The 13,772-nt window shown below is 50.6% G+C and overlaps 1 protein-coding gene and 1 non-coding gene across 2 annotated transcripts; both read right to left on the bottom strand.

Moving 5' to 3' along the window:
* Positions 1-291: 291 nt before the first annotated feature.
* On the bottom strand, positions 292-2,734 carry LOC132243331 (butyrophilin subfamily 1 member A1-like). Its single transcript, XM_059714924.1, has 3 exons — positions 2,722-2,734; positions 2,443-2,514; positions 292-2,099 (listed from the first exon to the last, which is right to left on the bottom strand). Exons 1-3 carry the CDS (start codon positions 2,732-2,734, stop codon positions 1,579-1,581), a joined length of 606 nt encoding a protein of 201 aa, XP_059570907.1. The 3' UTR covers positions 292-1,578.
* Positions 2,735-2,772: 38 nt separating this feature from the next.
* On the bottom strand, positions 2,773-5,201 carry LOC102573125 (uncharacterized). The gene is made up of 3 exons (XR_009455449.1): positions 4,779-5,201; positions 3,274-3,296; positions 2,773-2,876 (listed from the first exon to the last, which is right to left on the bottom strand). It is a non-coding gene; the product is annotated as an uncharacterized LOC102573125 (transcript).
* Positions 5,202-13,772: the final 8,571 nt, after the last annotated feature.

Genomic DNA, 13,772 nt, shown 5'->3' with positions numbered 1-13,772 from the left:
TATACCCACATCCCACATACACACACTTACACCTCCCATACATGCACCCACACTCCCTTGCATAACCTAGCCCCCCATCATACCCACACATAGATCCAACAGTCCCACGCACCCCATATACATCCACCTGATACCCCAACCACACCATATCCACACATCCAGAAGTCCCACACAACCCACACCTCGACCACACCCACACACATCCCACACCCACACATATACCCACAAGCCCTACACACCCCGTCCTGTGCCCGCACACACTGCACCTGCTCACCCCAGGGCAGTGCTCACCCCAGGGCAGAGCTGAGACCCAGCAGGCTCACTGCATGCATGCCACAGTGGGCCACAGCTCATTCTCTTCGTGGAGGTAGGTATTAGGATTTCTGTTGTTATGTGCATGGGGGTGCTACAGCAAGCAACCAGCTGGTGAGTTTTATGGGTGCTCAGAGTGGTCAGGGTGTGCTGGGGTGCTGGGCTTAGGAGGGGGTATTGACCTCAGCCCAGCACCACCCCCTGGGTAGCAGAGTTCACATGGGTGAAAGTTTACCCATGGAACAAAGGAGTGGGCAGGGCTCTGAATGGTGCATCCTGGGATACTGAAGGACTGGAAATAGTGCTTTTTCCCCCCTCAAATGACCTGGGTTGAACAGAACAAAGGTAACCCTTGCCTGAACTGGCATAACTTTAAAACATTTAGGGGATATTTAACACAGGTTAACACGCTGCAATGGAAGAATGTTCCTGTTTTAAGGACCTTTATGATGGTATAAAGATAACTGTGACATCACCCTCAGTACAAGGCCTGAGACAAAAAAAGAGGTGTCCATCCCTCAGGGGGCATCCTGCCCACACCAACCAGGACTTGGGAAAGAACCAGGGCAATGCAATGCAGGGAGAGAAAAGGGAGACTTAAGACCAACGGGCCAAAGTAATTAAAAAAAAAAGTGAAGGCATTTGTTCAAATTTTTGCTTCTGTCTAGAGCCCAAGTGTCCAGTGCAGTGGAGCTGGTATCCACAGAGGAGTCTGAGGGTGGGAGGCACCTACCCCCGATGGGATTCAGGGCACTTCAGCCTTTGAAACACCCGAGCCCAGAGGCCTTGGCTGCAGACTTAAACCAATCCAAATTCAACCCAGGCCAGCAGTTCCCCATGGGCAGGTTCTGTCAAGGCTCAGGCCCTCACCCCACACAGCCCTACACACATCCTACAGCAAGGGCCTCCTTGAGCAGAGGATGCCCAGGGGCACTTTGAGGGCTTTGCAGAGATCCCATGGGCTGCTCTAGACTGGGAGCAGGTGCTGACTCCCCAGTTGGGGCTTCCTGATAGGGAGATTGTATGGCCAACCCTTCTGGAGTCCTTCAGAGCCATCGCTCACGGAGACAAACCAGCCTGGTGACACCTGCTGCCATGGGATTGTGTATCCAGACTGTGCCTTGTTATCTACTGCAGCTCCAAGAGTGACAGAGGTGCAGCCATGAGGACTGGGGAAGGAGATCCTTCTTGGGTCACAGAGAGCAGGAGGCTGGAGTGGATGAGTCCATCATTCACACTGGGACATCTCCCCTGCCCACCCCCATTTTAGTGCCACAGTCTGAGTTCAGCTCCAGTGCCACACAGCCAGAGCCAGGGCCGGATTCTGTCCCTAGTAAAAGAGGCTGGTGGGAAGGTGAAGATTGGAGCCTCCGTACCAGCGTCGAGAAACGACACCCACCCTGCTGCATAGTCCAGATACACACGGATCCTTCTAGGTGACCAGTGCAGGGATAGGCGGGTGGGACGAGGAGAAGTGAGAGCCTGGCACTGACCTAAGCAGCGCCGCACAGCCCAGATCCCCTGCTCTGGGCAAAAGTGGATCTGTCCCTTTCTTCTCACTGACTCTCTGACAACCCCCACAGCCCAGAATCTGCTTTCTGGCACCTCCACCTCCCAGCAGTGTCTCCCCGAGGTGAATCCCTCACAGCCCAGCACACAGCAGTGCATGTCAAATCTCTCAGGGTTGTCAGGCAGATGCTGCCGTGTGTCTGCACGTCTCACACTTCTCCGATCCTGAGAAAGGACAAGACAGGGATGAGCCGTGTCTGGATCCAGAGTCACTGTCACTGGGAGAGAGAATCACAGTGTCAGGGCAGAGCTCAGAGAGGACCATTCCTCACCCTCCCCAGCAGACCTGTTCTGCCTGGTGCTGTCCTGGGCCCTAGGACAATACTGGACCCTGGGCTCCTTAGGCCAAGGAGAGATGGCCCTGCAGCTCCTCAGGGAAATGAGGAGGACAGGGCATAAAATCCACAAGCCAAGGCAGGAAAATCCCAGCCCAACCCCCTGGGTCGCAGCACAGGGAGGTTTGGTACTGTACTGTGAGAGTGTTTCTCATGGGAGGGGGGGGAGGGGAGTGCTTCAGTGGGATATTTCTGTGAAGACAATCAGATCTGTACTAGTACTTACCTTTGGAATATGAGCTCTCCTCCAGATAAGACTGCAGAGCGTCTGGAAGAACAAAATGGCCACTTACTGGGTCTGCATTATATTAACCACTAGGCTACTAGGCTAAAATATGTAGATTGGGAGCTGACTAGCCAGTGCACAGTAGCTATGTGGAGGGTGCAATGTGAATATAAACTGAGTATACATGCCAAAACTGACACTTGTGTCACTGGGTACATGCCCTTCGGGGGCGTGAAGTGTCACAGGATTCTATCTGCCCAGAGCTTGTCTTCTCCTCACACACACGGCACATCCCTTGTATCCCATAAAGTCCCTGCTCAATACCTTGAAACAGGCTAACCCTCTTTCTTAGGTTTAGTTCAGACCAGCTCTTGATTCTTGTTTGCAGCTCAAGGGAAATCCTCCCCAGCAGCTGGACCTGCCCCTTCTCGCACCTGGGAAAAACAATTTAGTGTCACTCCATTTTCCGTCTGTAACTCAGTTTCATGGTAGCAGCCTTGATTAGCTGGCCAGACCTGGGGACTGATTCCTTCTCTGTCCCTCACCCTCAGGACAGGGGGAGCACAGACAGTAACAGCACCAGCTCCCTCCATAGCAGGGATTCATATTTTGCAGCTCTGAACTGTCCATAACATTTCTTGGGATCAGACAGGATCTTTCCCACCCCATGGAGAATCCCAGAGTTTGTATTAAATGATAGAACACCATCAAAGACGTGTGTCCTGACAGTGACCCTGCCCTGCATATGGTGCTGCAGTGCCCCATGGGCATGTGAGCAGATCACAGTGTTCAGGCCCTAGCCACCTTTGGGAGCAAGAAGGAGCCACGTACCTGCTCAATGTGCTTCTGATGTCCTGGAGGAGAGAAAGAGAAAGGGAAGAGAGAGCTCAGTGCCACCTGCTACAACCAGGATCCCTCCTATTCTCGGGGCAGGTGCACTCCTTCTGACTGAGTGCAACACACCAGCCTCTTCCTCAGAGCGGGGAAAATACGGCCCACATCTAGCCTGGGGGGCTAACCAAGGAATTTTGCCCTCGCCCACCCTTTCCACCCACAAGGGTGAGAGCAAGGTGCCCACGTATACACACATCCCTAAACATACTCTAATGTGCCTTGCCCCAACCCTCATGGGCTGAAGGGCCTGGCCCCACCAGCCTGCAGCTTCTGGGCAGGGCTGCAGCTGCTGCTGCAGCTCCCGTGGACCTGTTCCGCTTTCCTGGTCTCTCACTTGCTCCAGGCACCAGGTAGGGAAGCTGGGGACTGGAGTGAGCTGGCAAGAGCATGGAGTGGAGTGTAGGCTGGGGCTGGTGAGGGCAGCAAAGAGCTTGGGTGGGCAGCTTGTGGGTGTGAGGGAGAGTGGGGTGGGGTGGGGTGTGGTGGGGACTCCCCACCATGGTGTGCAGCACTGGCAGGCAGTGGCAGTGGCAGCAGCAGCAGGCAGAGCACTCAGGGGTCTGTTGCACAGTGGGGCATGCTGCAGGCCAGCACTGCACATTGCAGTGAGGAGCACAGGCTGCATGGGGCCGTCTATGTCACCGGTGGTCCCCACACTCACACGGCACAGGAGGAAAGCCCCAGTCACTGGAGCCAGCTGCCTTATCTGCCCCCAGGTGAAAGCACCTGGGGCTTCCCTCCCCTACAGTGCAGCCCCTGTGAGGAAGGCAGCCGGCTCCAGCCCCCCACATATACACAACCCCTCCAATATACCCTATGCCCCCCATGTACAGCCACTCCCCCTCACAACCCCCCACCCTCGCACACCCTACCACAAACAGGCACACACACACCCCCTCACCATACGCATAAACACACTCAGACACACACACACACACACACACACACACACACACACACACACACACACAGTATAAAAGACTAAGAATTTATTTGTAAATTATTATACAATGCTCTCTTTACACTATGCAAACACAAATCATGACAAAAAATTGTTTTGTAATAAAATTAAAATATGTTATAGTAGGCGTCTGACTTTTAGTATATGATTTGGTTTTTTTTCTGGTTTTAACACAGCAATCGCTCCTCCCAAAAGGAGTATTTCCAGGGCGGGGGGGCAAGGGGAGGGATTTCTGGTGGCAAAGGTCAGGGGTGGGGAGGCAGGACTTCTGGCCCCAAGATGGGGCAAAATTCAAGGGGCAAGGCTACCCAGGTGGCCCTCAACAGCTCACCAAAACTAATTAAGCAACCCTCCACCCAAATTAATTGCCCGCCCCTGATCTACATAAATATTTCTCCATTACAACCTTCTCCCCAAGACCCATTGTTCAGGCTTTGCCCCTTTCGTGTGCAGGGGTAGGAGGGGTTTTAATGCGCCTCACCTGCAGGAGGTCCCTTGGTGGCTGCTGGCACTTTCTCTCCATCTCTTTAACCAGGCTGTCAAGATGGGAGATCTCCTCCGAGAGTTTGGTGACAGTTTCCTCCTGACTTGTCTCAATCTCCCTCTCCAGCTCTGCCAGCCGGACCAGCAGAAGTCGCTCCTGCTCCTTGATGAACTGGTGCAGTCGCTTAAATTCAGACACAACCTTCTGCCTCTCAGCCTTTGTCTTTGCCTGCAAGGAGCATCAGGAAACCAGGGAGGGGAGGTCAGGACCTTTGGGGAGAGTCAAAGGTTTTGTGAGACTGATGATCAGAAGAGTTAGTTCCCTCGAGCTCCCATTGTCTTGAAAAGATGTTGGGGTCTTCCAGCATCTCTGCTCCTAGATCTCTCTGGTTGCAGACTGTTTGTACCCTGCCTGGTTTCTGTGCACTTCGTTCACCTTAGGAAGGGTTTTTTGCAGCTCTGAGGCCTCAATCGTACACAGGAGAGAAGTCAATTGTTCTCCCTGCGCACAGCAACACACTGCCAAAAAACAACACGCACATTTCCACCAAACACACAGAGGAGGAGATATCCTCCCCTCCACCTTCCTAGGTTGCCCTGATCACAGTAACCAGGAGCACTGACCTGATATTCCTGGTGTTTCTGACTCTCACTCACTCTCAGGTCTTCAAGCCTTTTTCTCTCTTCCCTCAGAAACTCCAGTTCATCCTGAATTTGCTCCTGAGGGAAAGAAAATGCCTTGGGTGAGTTTTCCTTTCCGGATGGAGAGAGAGGTATGTTTTCCTAATGCACAACCAAGATACCTTCCCTGCTGTGATGTCAAGGACTGTCACATTGTTATTGGCAAGCTCACATGTGTCCTCTCCTGGTGAACCTGCTGAGTTCCTGTTTCAGTGATACTCATATGACTACTGCTGGGCTGTATAAAAGCCAAAAGGAAGGCTTAGACTACATAGCACTTGTCTCTGTCCAGAAAATTTTGTATGCAAGAGATGAGCTCTTCTCCGGGACTGGAATGAAGTGAGTGTCAGACACGAGCAGGACCAGTTACCAGACACTGCTCCATCTTCTGTATCCCCAGCTCCTGCTGGCTCTGGAGTCCAGGGAGATTAAAGAGCAAAGGGTGACATCATCAGTAGGTTTAGGGTCCCATGTGTAACAGCAGATACAGCAGGCAACATCCTATAGAGTTGACACCCTTCCTGTCAGCATTTGTAAGCAGATGGGGGATGCTGACCCCAGCACAACACTAGATTGAGGTGTCTTCGATTCTGGAAGTGGGAAAGGGAAGGGCACATTATGCCTTGTGGCTACACAGTGCTGGGAAGATGAGACTGGCTCAGGAGAGAGTGCAGCACACAAATTACAGGGCTGGTAACTTTACTGTTCTGAACAGGAAACAAAACTGAAGCAAATGTGGTCCCTAGGAGGCACACAGTATAACAACAAGCAGGGCTGTCCTGGGGGCAGGAGGGGTAAATCAGGGCGACCACCCTGGGCCCCACACTTTGGGGGGCCCTGTGGGCAGTGCGGTACAGGCCCCACCATGGCTACCACTGCCAAATGCTGCCGGCTCTGGATGCTTGCCTCCCCCCCGCTTCATTGGCTCTGGCTGCTCACCACCCCTGGCCCCCATCGCCAACACTGGCACCGGCTTCTGCAGGTTGTCACGACCCCCACCTCCAGCCCCGCACAGACTGATATGCCGGGCCCCGCACACCCCTAGGGACAGCTCTGAAATAAGTAAAGACACGTTGCTATATATAATGGCTAATGCACAATACATAACAGGACAAAGCACTGACTGCATCTAAATCACTGTGAACTCTGATCCCCAGCTTTGGAGATCAGAGGAACCTTGGAATGAATTAGAATAAAATAGCAGCAAGTCCCCAACAACTCTCCTGGCTTTAGGACCCACCAGGGAGGCATGGAAATTCCTGCATTTTAAAAAAAGTTCTGTGCTCTCATTTAAAAAAATAAATCCCAAAGAAACATCAAAATGCTGAGGTCCAGAATTGTGTCCCCTGGAATCATACACTAAAACATTCTGTATCTTGCCTCATAAAGGCTTCCAAGAAGCGGACAACCCAGTTTTAACATAGAGAAAATAGTGGGGAAATAAGAGGCATAACAAGCTCTTTGGGCCCCCAGGGTTGGGGCCAGAGGAGGGGCAATCCTGCTGACCACAGGAGAGCAGGGGTGGACGGGGAGAGTGGCGAGAGAGGGAGAAACATCTCACCTGCCCAGTATCTCCTCAACTGAACAGCAGGTATAACTGCTGTTGCTCATCTTTTAGCAGCATGAAGTGGGCTGGTGAGCTGAAGGGGAGGCAATGGCATTGGTTCCCTAGGGGACAGCTCCTGGTATCCCAATCACCCCACATTATGCCCTAGGGAAAGGCTGTGCATCCCACAGCAAAGAGGCTGGTCCTCTAGGAGCCAATAAAGTACTGCCTGTGTTGACTGTAGAAAGGTGAGTTGTGCCTGCAGAAAACCAGTGGTGGTAGTTTCTACATAGCTTGGACTCTGGGCCCAGACCTGTTGGCCCAGTCATCCATTTGGATGTAGGCCCAGCTCAGAGGGGCTGAGAAATTCTGGCTTCAGAGGGAATGTCCTCGAGTAGCTGAAAATGGAGTGCTTCCTACCTTGTATTTCTGGGCAGCCTCCTCAATGAGCAGGACTGAGTGAGCTCTGTGCTCTGGGGATCTCTCACAAACCACACACACGGTTGCCCCGTCCTCCTCACAGAACAAGTTAAGCTCCTTCTTGTGTTTCATGCACAGATCCTCAACTCCAGGAACTAACTCCAATTGTTTAATGCCTTCTACGAGATTTGCCAGCTGCCAGTTTGGGCAGAGATTCCCTTTCTGAAACTCGGCTCTGCAGACAGGACACTCCAAAGGTCCGTGTTCTTCCCAGATCTCACAGTAATCACTGATACAAGCTCGGCAGAAGTTGTGCCCACAGTCTAGTGTTACTGGGTCGGTCAGGTGCTCCAGGCAGATGGGACACTTGATTTCCTCTTGGATGCCCTGCCCTGGTCTTGGTGAGGCCATGGCTGCTGGTGTCCTTAGGGCACTTCTGGTCGCTCCTGTCTATTCTGCATATGGAGAGAAAAACATGAAAATATGTAAAGTTTAGTGCAAGCCATATGGGGAAGGAGATGGAAAGGCAGGGAGAAAGCAGGGTATGAAGCGGGGACAGCCTGCATGGGGAAGGCTTTTCCACACAGGCAAAGGAAAGGGGAATCTCAGGTTGGTGGCAAGAATCAGTGTCTCTGTTGCTATCCCCACTTCTCAACTGCAGACCCCATTTAAATGGGAATCTATTTGAATGGGAACGCATCTGAATGGGATCTATTTTGTTCTAACAAATGTAGTTTGTTAAATGTTTAGTAAGCCGTAAAAACCAAGCAGCCTTGTGAAACCATAAGCTAAAGTGTGGAGGGAGCAGATCAGCACAAGACATGAGGACACCTCCCAGCCAAGGCAGGTGACGTGCACAAGGGGTACCCAGGTAAGTGATGGGTCTGGATAGTCCTAAGAATGGGGGGGGGGGCGGTGCATGCACCAATACAAGGCCTTAAATACCTCTGCACTAATGCTCATAGCATGGGGAATAAGCAGGAGGAACTCGCACTCCGGATACCTAGTACAAACCCGGACATAGTAGGGCTCACAGAAACCTGGTGGGATTCATCCCATGACTGGGTGGTAAACATTAGGGGCTACAGACTATATAGGTGGGATAGAACGGGGAGGAAAGGCGGGGGTGTGGCGCTCTACGTCAAGGAGCAATATACGTCTGCAACTAACAGGATGGGGTCAGAGGAGGGGCAGGCTGAAGTGCTCTGGGTCAGAATACAGGGGGGTCATGGGGAAAGGGACTTAATGGTGGGGGTCTACTACAGACCACCCAATCAAGGGGAAGAAATGGACCGCGAATTCTCGGGTCAGCTTGTGGAGGCACTTAAGGCAAGGGATATAGTCGTCATGGGTGATCTAAATTACCCAGACATCTGCTGGGAGGAGCAGTCAGCCAGGTCGGACTGCTCACAAAGGTTTCTTGCTGAAATACAGGACCTCCACTTAACCCAGGAGGTGCACAGTCCCACCAGGGGGAATGCCCTGCTGGACCTGGTCCTGGCCACAGGCGATGACCTGGTGAGGGGACTCCAGGTTCTTGGCCACTTAGGTGCCAGTGATCATTGCCTACTGGAATTCACCATCCAGCGCAGGGTGTCAAGGGCCTGCAGCAAGGCAGTAGCCCTTAACTTCAAGAGGACCAATTTCAATGAGTTGGAAGATTGGTAGGAGAGGCACTGGGGTCCTGGAGGGTAGGGGAATGGGGTGTCCAAGACGAGTAGTCATTCTTTAAGGAGATGATCCTCTGAGCCCAAGGGGTGACAGTCCCAACGAGAATCAAGGGGGACAAGAATGCTCAAAAGCCCCCCTGGCTCACCAAAGGCATTCAGGAACGTCTGAAAACCAAAAAGGAGGCGTACACCCAGTGGAAGGGAAGGGCTGTCACCAAAGAGGAGTATACCTCCATCACTCAGGTCTGTAGGGGGGCTGTTAGGAAAGCTAAGGCAGATATAGAACTAGAGCTAGCATCAAGGACAAAAAAAGTCCTTTTTTAAATACATAGGGAATATGAAGAAGGCACCGGGTAATGCAGGGTCCCTGCAGGATATGCTTGGCAATCTGATAGTTGCACCAAAGGAAAAGGCAGACCTTTTTAACAATTTATATGCCTCCATTTTTTGTGTGCAGGGACTGGGATTCCCCCACTGAGATTCAGGATGGACTCAGGAAAGACTCTGCCAGGTCTAGGGTCAGGTAGGACCGAGTTAGGAAACTTCTGGAGGGACTGGACGTGTTCAAATCAGCAGGTCCAGATGCTCTCCACCCCAGGGTGCTGAGGAAATTGGCAGGGGGTATCAAGGGGCCCCTGACACGGCTTTATGAGCACTCATGGTGCTCTGGCCAGGTGCTAGATGACTGGAAGAAGGCCAATGTGGTCTCCATTTTCAAAAAAGGGAGGAGGGAGGACCTGGGCAAATATAGGCCCGTTTTACTTCGATCCTGGGGAAGCTCTTTGAGAAGATCATCCAGGAGCACACCTGGGAAGGACCAGTGCGGGGGATGATGCTCAGGGGCAACCAGCATGGGTTCATTAGGGGCAGGTCCTGTCAGACCAACCTGATTGCCTTCTACAATCAGGTCACAAAATCATTGAACGCAGGTGTTGCAGTGCATGTAGTCTTTCTGGACTTCAGGAAAGCCTTTGACACTGTCTCCCACCCCATTCTCATTAAAAAGCTAGGCAACTTGGTATTGATGCCTACAGTCAGACAGGTCACAAATTGGCTGATGGGCTGCACCCAGAGACTGGTGGTGGACAGGTTATATTTGACCTGGAGGGATGTGGGCAGTGGGGTCTCCCAGGGCTTGGTCCTTAGGCCTGTACTGTTTAATCTCTTTATTAGCGACATGTATGAGGGAGTGAAAAGCACTCTGTTCAAATTCGCTGACAACACCAAGATTTGGGATGAGATGGGCATGCTAGAAGGAAGGGACAGGATACAGGTGGACCTGGACAGGTTACAGGGGTGGGCAAATGAGAACAGGATGGGATTCAATGCTGACAAGTGTAGGGTGCTGCACTTGGGCAGTAAGAACCAGCAGCATACCTACAGGCTGGGGAACTCCCTTCTTGAAAGCACAGTGGCAGGAAGAGATCTTGGAGTCATTATTGATTCCAAAATGAACATGGGCCGCCAATGTGAGGACGCAGTCAGTAAGGCTAACTGCACGTTGTCATGCATCCACAGATGCATCACAAGCAGGGCCAAGGAGGTGATCCTTCCCCTCTATGCAATGCTGGTCAGGCCACAGCTGGAACTTCAGGAACGATGTGGACAGCATGGAGAGGGTCCAGAGGAGGGCCACTCGCATGATCAGGGGGCAGCAAGGCAGATCCTACGAGGAGAGGCTACGAGACCTGAACCTGTTCAGCCTCCACAAGAGAAGGCTGAGAGGGGATCTGGTGGCCATCTATTAACTTACTGGGGGGGACCAGCAGGGAATGGGAGAGATCCTGTTCACTTGAGCACCTCCCACAGTAACAAGGAATAACGGCCATAAGCTGTTTGAGAGTAGGTTCAGGCTGGACATTAGAAGGCACTACTTCACAGTCAGGGTGGCTAGGATCTGGAACCAACTTCCAAGGGAAGTGGTGCTGGCTCCTACCTTGGGTGTCTTTGAGAGGAGGCTGGATAGTTACCTAGCTGGGGTCATATAAGCCCAGTATTCTCTCCTGTCCAGGGTAGGGGGTCAGACTTGAAGATCTCTTCCAACCCTACATGTATGAATCTATGAGCATTAACAGTATTCATTCCACCATGGAAAGAGAAAAGGAGATAAGGAAGCCTCCCTGCTTTCCCAAGAATGTAAATCTCAATTAGCTGACATCTTCCAGGTCCACAAGACATCTAGTTAAATTCAGTTCAGGATGTTTAATTGAAACAAAGGAATTTAAATAAAACGAATCAGAGATCATTCATTGGAATACTGGTTGGTATCAACCATCTATAAATATTGGGCACAGGCTGGAGGGAAATTTGGACTTCTAGGGTATTTATACACATAACTTTTTGTCCCGTGGCATGCTGGAGATCCGCTGCTTCAGATGGATTACTTGAGTCTGCTCTGCACATGAGTTGACGCACCCTGTGCTACGCCATGTTCATTTGAACAAGAGGCAAAATGCATGTCAGCATGCAGAAAATGGTAGTGGTGCACTATTGAACTAAAGTGCCTACAAGGTGTTTTAGTTCATAAGCACACTGCTGCTATTTTCTGTGCACTGACATGCATTTTATTGCTTATACAACTGCATGTGGTGCTGCGGCATTTACACATGTAAAAAAGCCACTAGTTTCAGATCTTTAAATTTGAACTCTTCCAAGGGTCTGCAAACCAGTCAGGCCCCTAGGTGAACAGAGAAGTCTGGCCAGAGGACCTGTTTTCTTCCCTGAATCCAAGAAGAAAACTAGAAGTAATGGTCACAAACTCCTTGAAGACTGTTTCAACATTAGGAAAAACTTCTTCACAGCTAGAGTGTCCAGACTGTGGAATAAGCTCCTTCCAGAGGTGGTGCAATCACCTACCCTGGAAATCTTCAAGAGGAGACTGGACAGTCATTTTGCTGGGCTCACCTGCCCCAGTTGTCTTTCCTGTGTGGTACAGGGGGCTGGACCTGATGATCTTCCGAGGTCCCTTCCAGCCTTAAAATCTATGAATCAAGGATACGTAAAAATTGCCTTTATTGAATTAAACAAGTCCTTGCTATTATGTATCCTAATACAAGTTTTGCATTGTGACTGGAATTGGTCTCACTCGATCATCAATCTCACTCTCAACCACGGTTAAAACTGAGTGTAACACCTTGACAAGTGTCCTAGCCACTAGGCTGTTTTGGCTAAAAGGTGGGATGGCCTTCCTCACTCTTCACTTCACTTCCCGCACATGCACACCTATCTGGGCAAGTTTATTGTGCTGAATATGGAATGAGAATCCAGGCTTGCCTCCATGTCAAAATGGCCGTTCAGCAGTTATGTAGGTGCATAAAAGTGAAACAAGATTGAATCCACCATAGCATGTGCACTCAGTCAAATCCAGTTCCCCAGTCAAAGAAGTCTGAGCAGTGGAAGAAGAGATGCAGGACACATAGTCCAGCTTTTTCAGGAATAACATTTTTGGAAGGGCACTGGAATGGCCTAATATGGGCATCTGTTATCTACAGCCATCCCATGCCTGCTTGCCTACGTTAATAACTGCATTTAACACCTCATTAAATATTTTTATACCCATTTATATATCAGAATTACTTTGAAGAACTGTCTCAAGTTAATATTACACGGATATTATTAAAGAGCTTTCTGTAAGGATCAGGGGAAGTACAAATGAGAAACACCACCACAAATAATCAGCTGAGAATAGGGACCTAACATTAGCCTCATGCTTCATTCTTAGCACTTTTGACAATGCTACCCCTGCAATGTACTCATTACCAGCCCCCTCACTAATGTGTACTAATATATAATACATGTGTCATGTTTCCCTAGGTAGAGTACCTTCATCTGCACAAAAAAGGGTTTGTCTTACAAATGGTTTGAAACAGTGATCCAGCAAACATATCTGTCTCTCCTGTGCCATTTCCTTCCATGTATGCATGCAGTCTCTTCCAGGGAAAGAATATTTTGGGTTGATTGAATAACTTATGACAGTAGTTAATGAGAGAGGGATAAGGAGAAATGTAAATAAAACATAGCTGGGCAGTCTGAGAAAAGCAAGCAGCTCATTACCTTGTGCTCCTGGGCAGCCTCCCCTACAGGAACCACAGTGTGAGCATGGGATGATCTGTAAATCACATCTCAGTCACGGTCAATTCCACAAAACAGTTTTGGAACAGTTCCCCTTGTTCCTTTCTTGCCCACTTCCCTCCTGCTCCTTTGCCTGCCTGTGCACCCAGACATGGGTATGTTCTCCAATAATCACCAACTACCTGCTCTGGCTTAGGTTCATCTGGGCAAAGGTCTCTGCTTTCATGGGCAAGGCACATCGGTATCTGACTCCTCCTAACATGGGGTGCGGTAGGCAAAGCAGGGATTTTTCCTGAAGCATGGAAGAGGATGTTAAATGAACCCCAGACTAGTGTGATTGGTTTGCTGGCAGGGACTTGCCAGGGGCAGCTTGGCCTGCGGGTTTTTAAAAGTTCAAAATTGATTGGTGGGGGAATTCCTCCTTCCCCAATAACCAGCAGATGGCAGGGGACCATCCCTACCCAGTGGTGAAGTGAAGAATCAGACTGGAGAGACATCTAGCCTTCTTGCTCTCCGAATTGATCCCTTTTGTCACATGGAGACAATAAAAGGGCTGTGTGCCCAGCTCCTAGAGGTTTGTTTGATACGGGACTGAGAATAGGGG

This window comes from Alligator mississippiensis, chromosome 11, assembly GCF_030867095.1.
Source record: "Alligator mississippiensis isolate rAllMis1 chromosome 11, rAllMis1, whole genome shotgun sequence".
In the NCBI taxonomy this organism is placed as follows: Eukaryota; Metazoa; Chordata; order Crocodylia; family Alligatoridae; genus Alligator; species Alligator mississippiensis.
The sequence above is the reverse complement of the archived record's forward strand: the minus strand, read 5'-3'. Positions and strand labels throughout refer to the sequence as shown.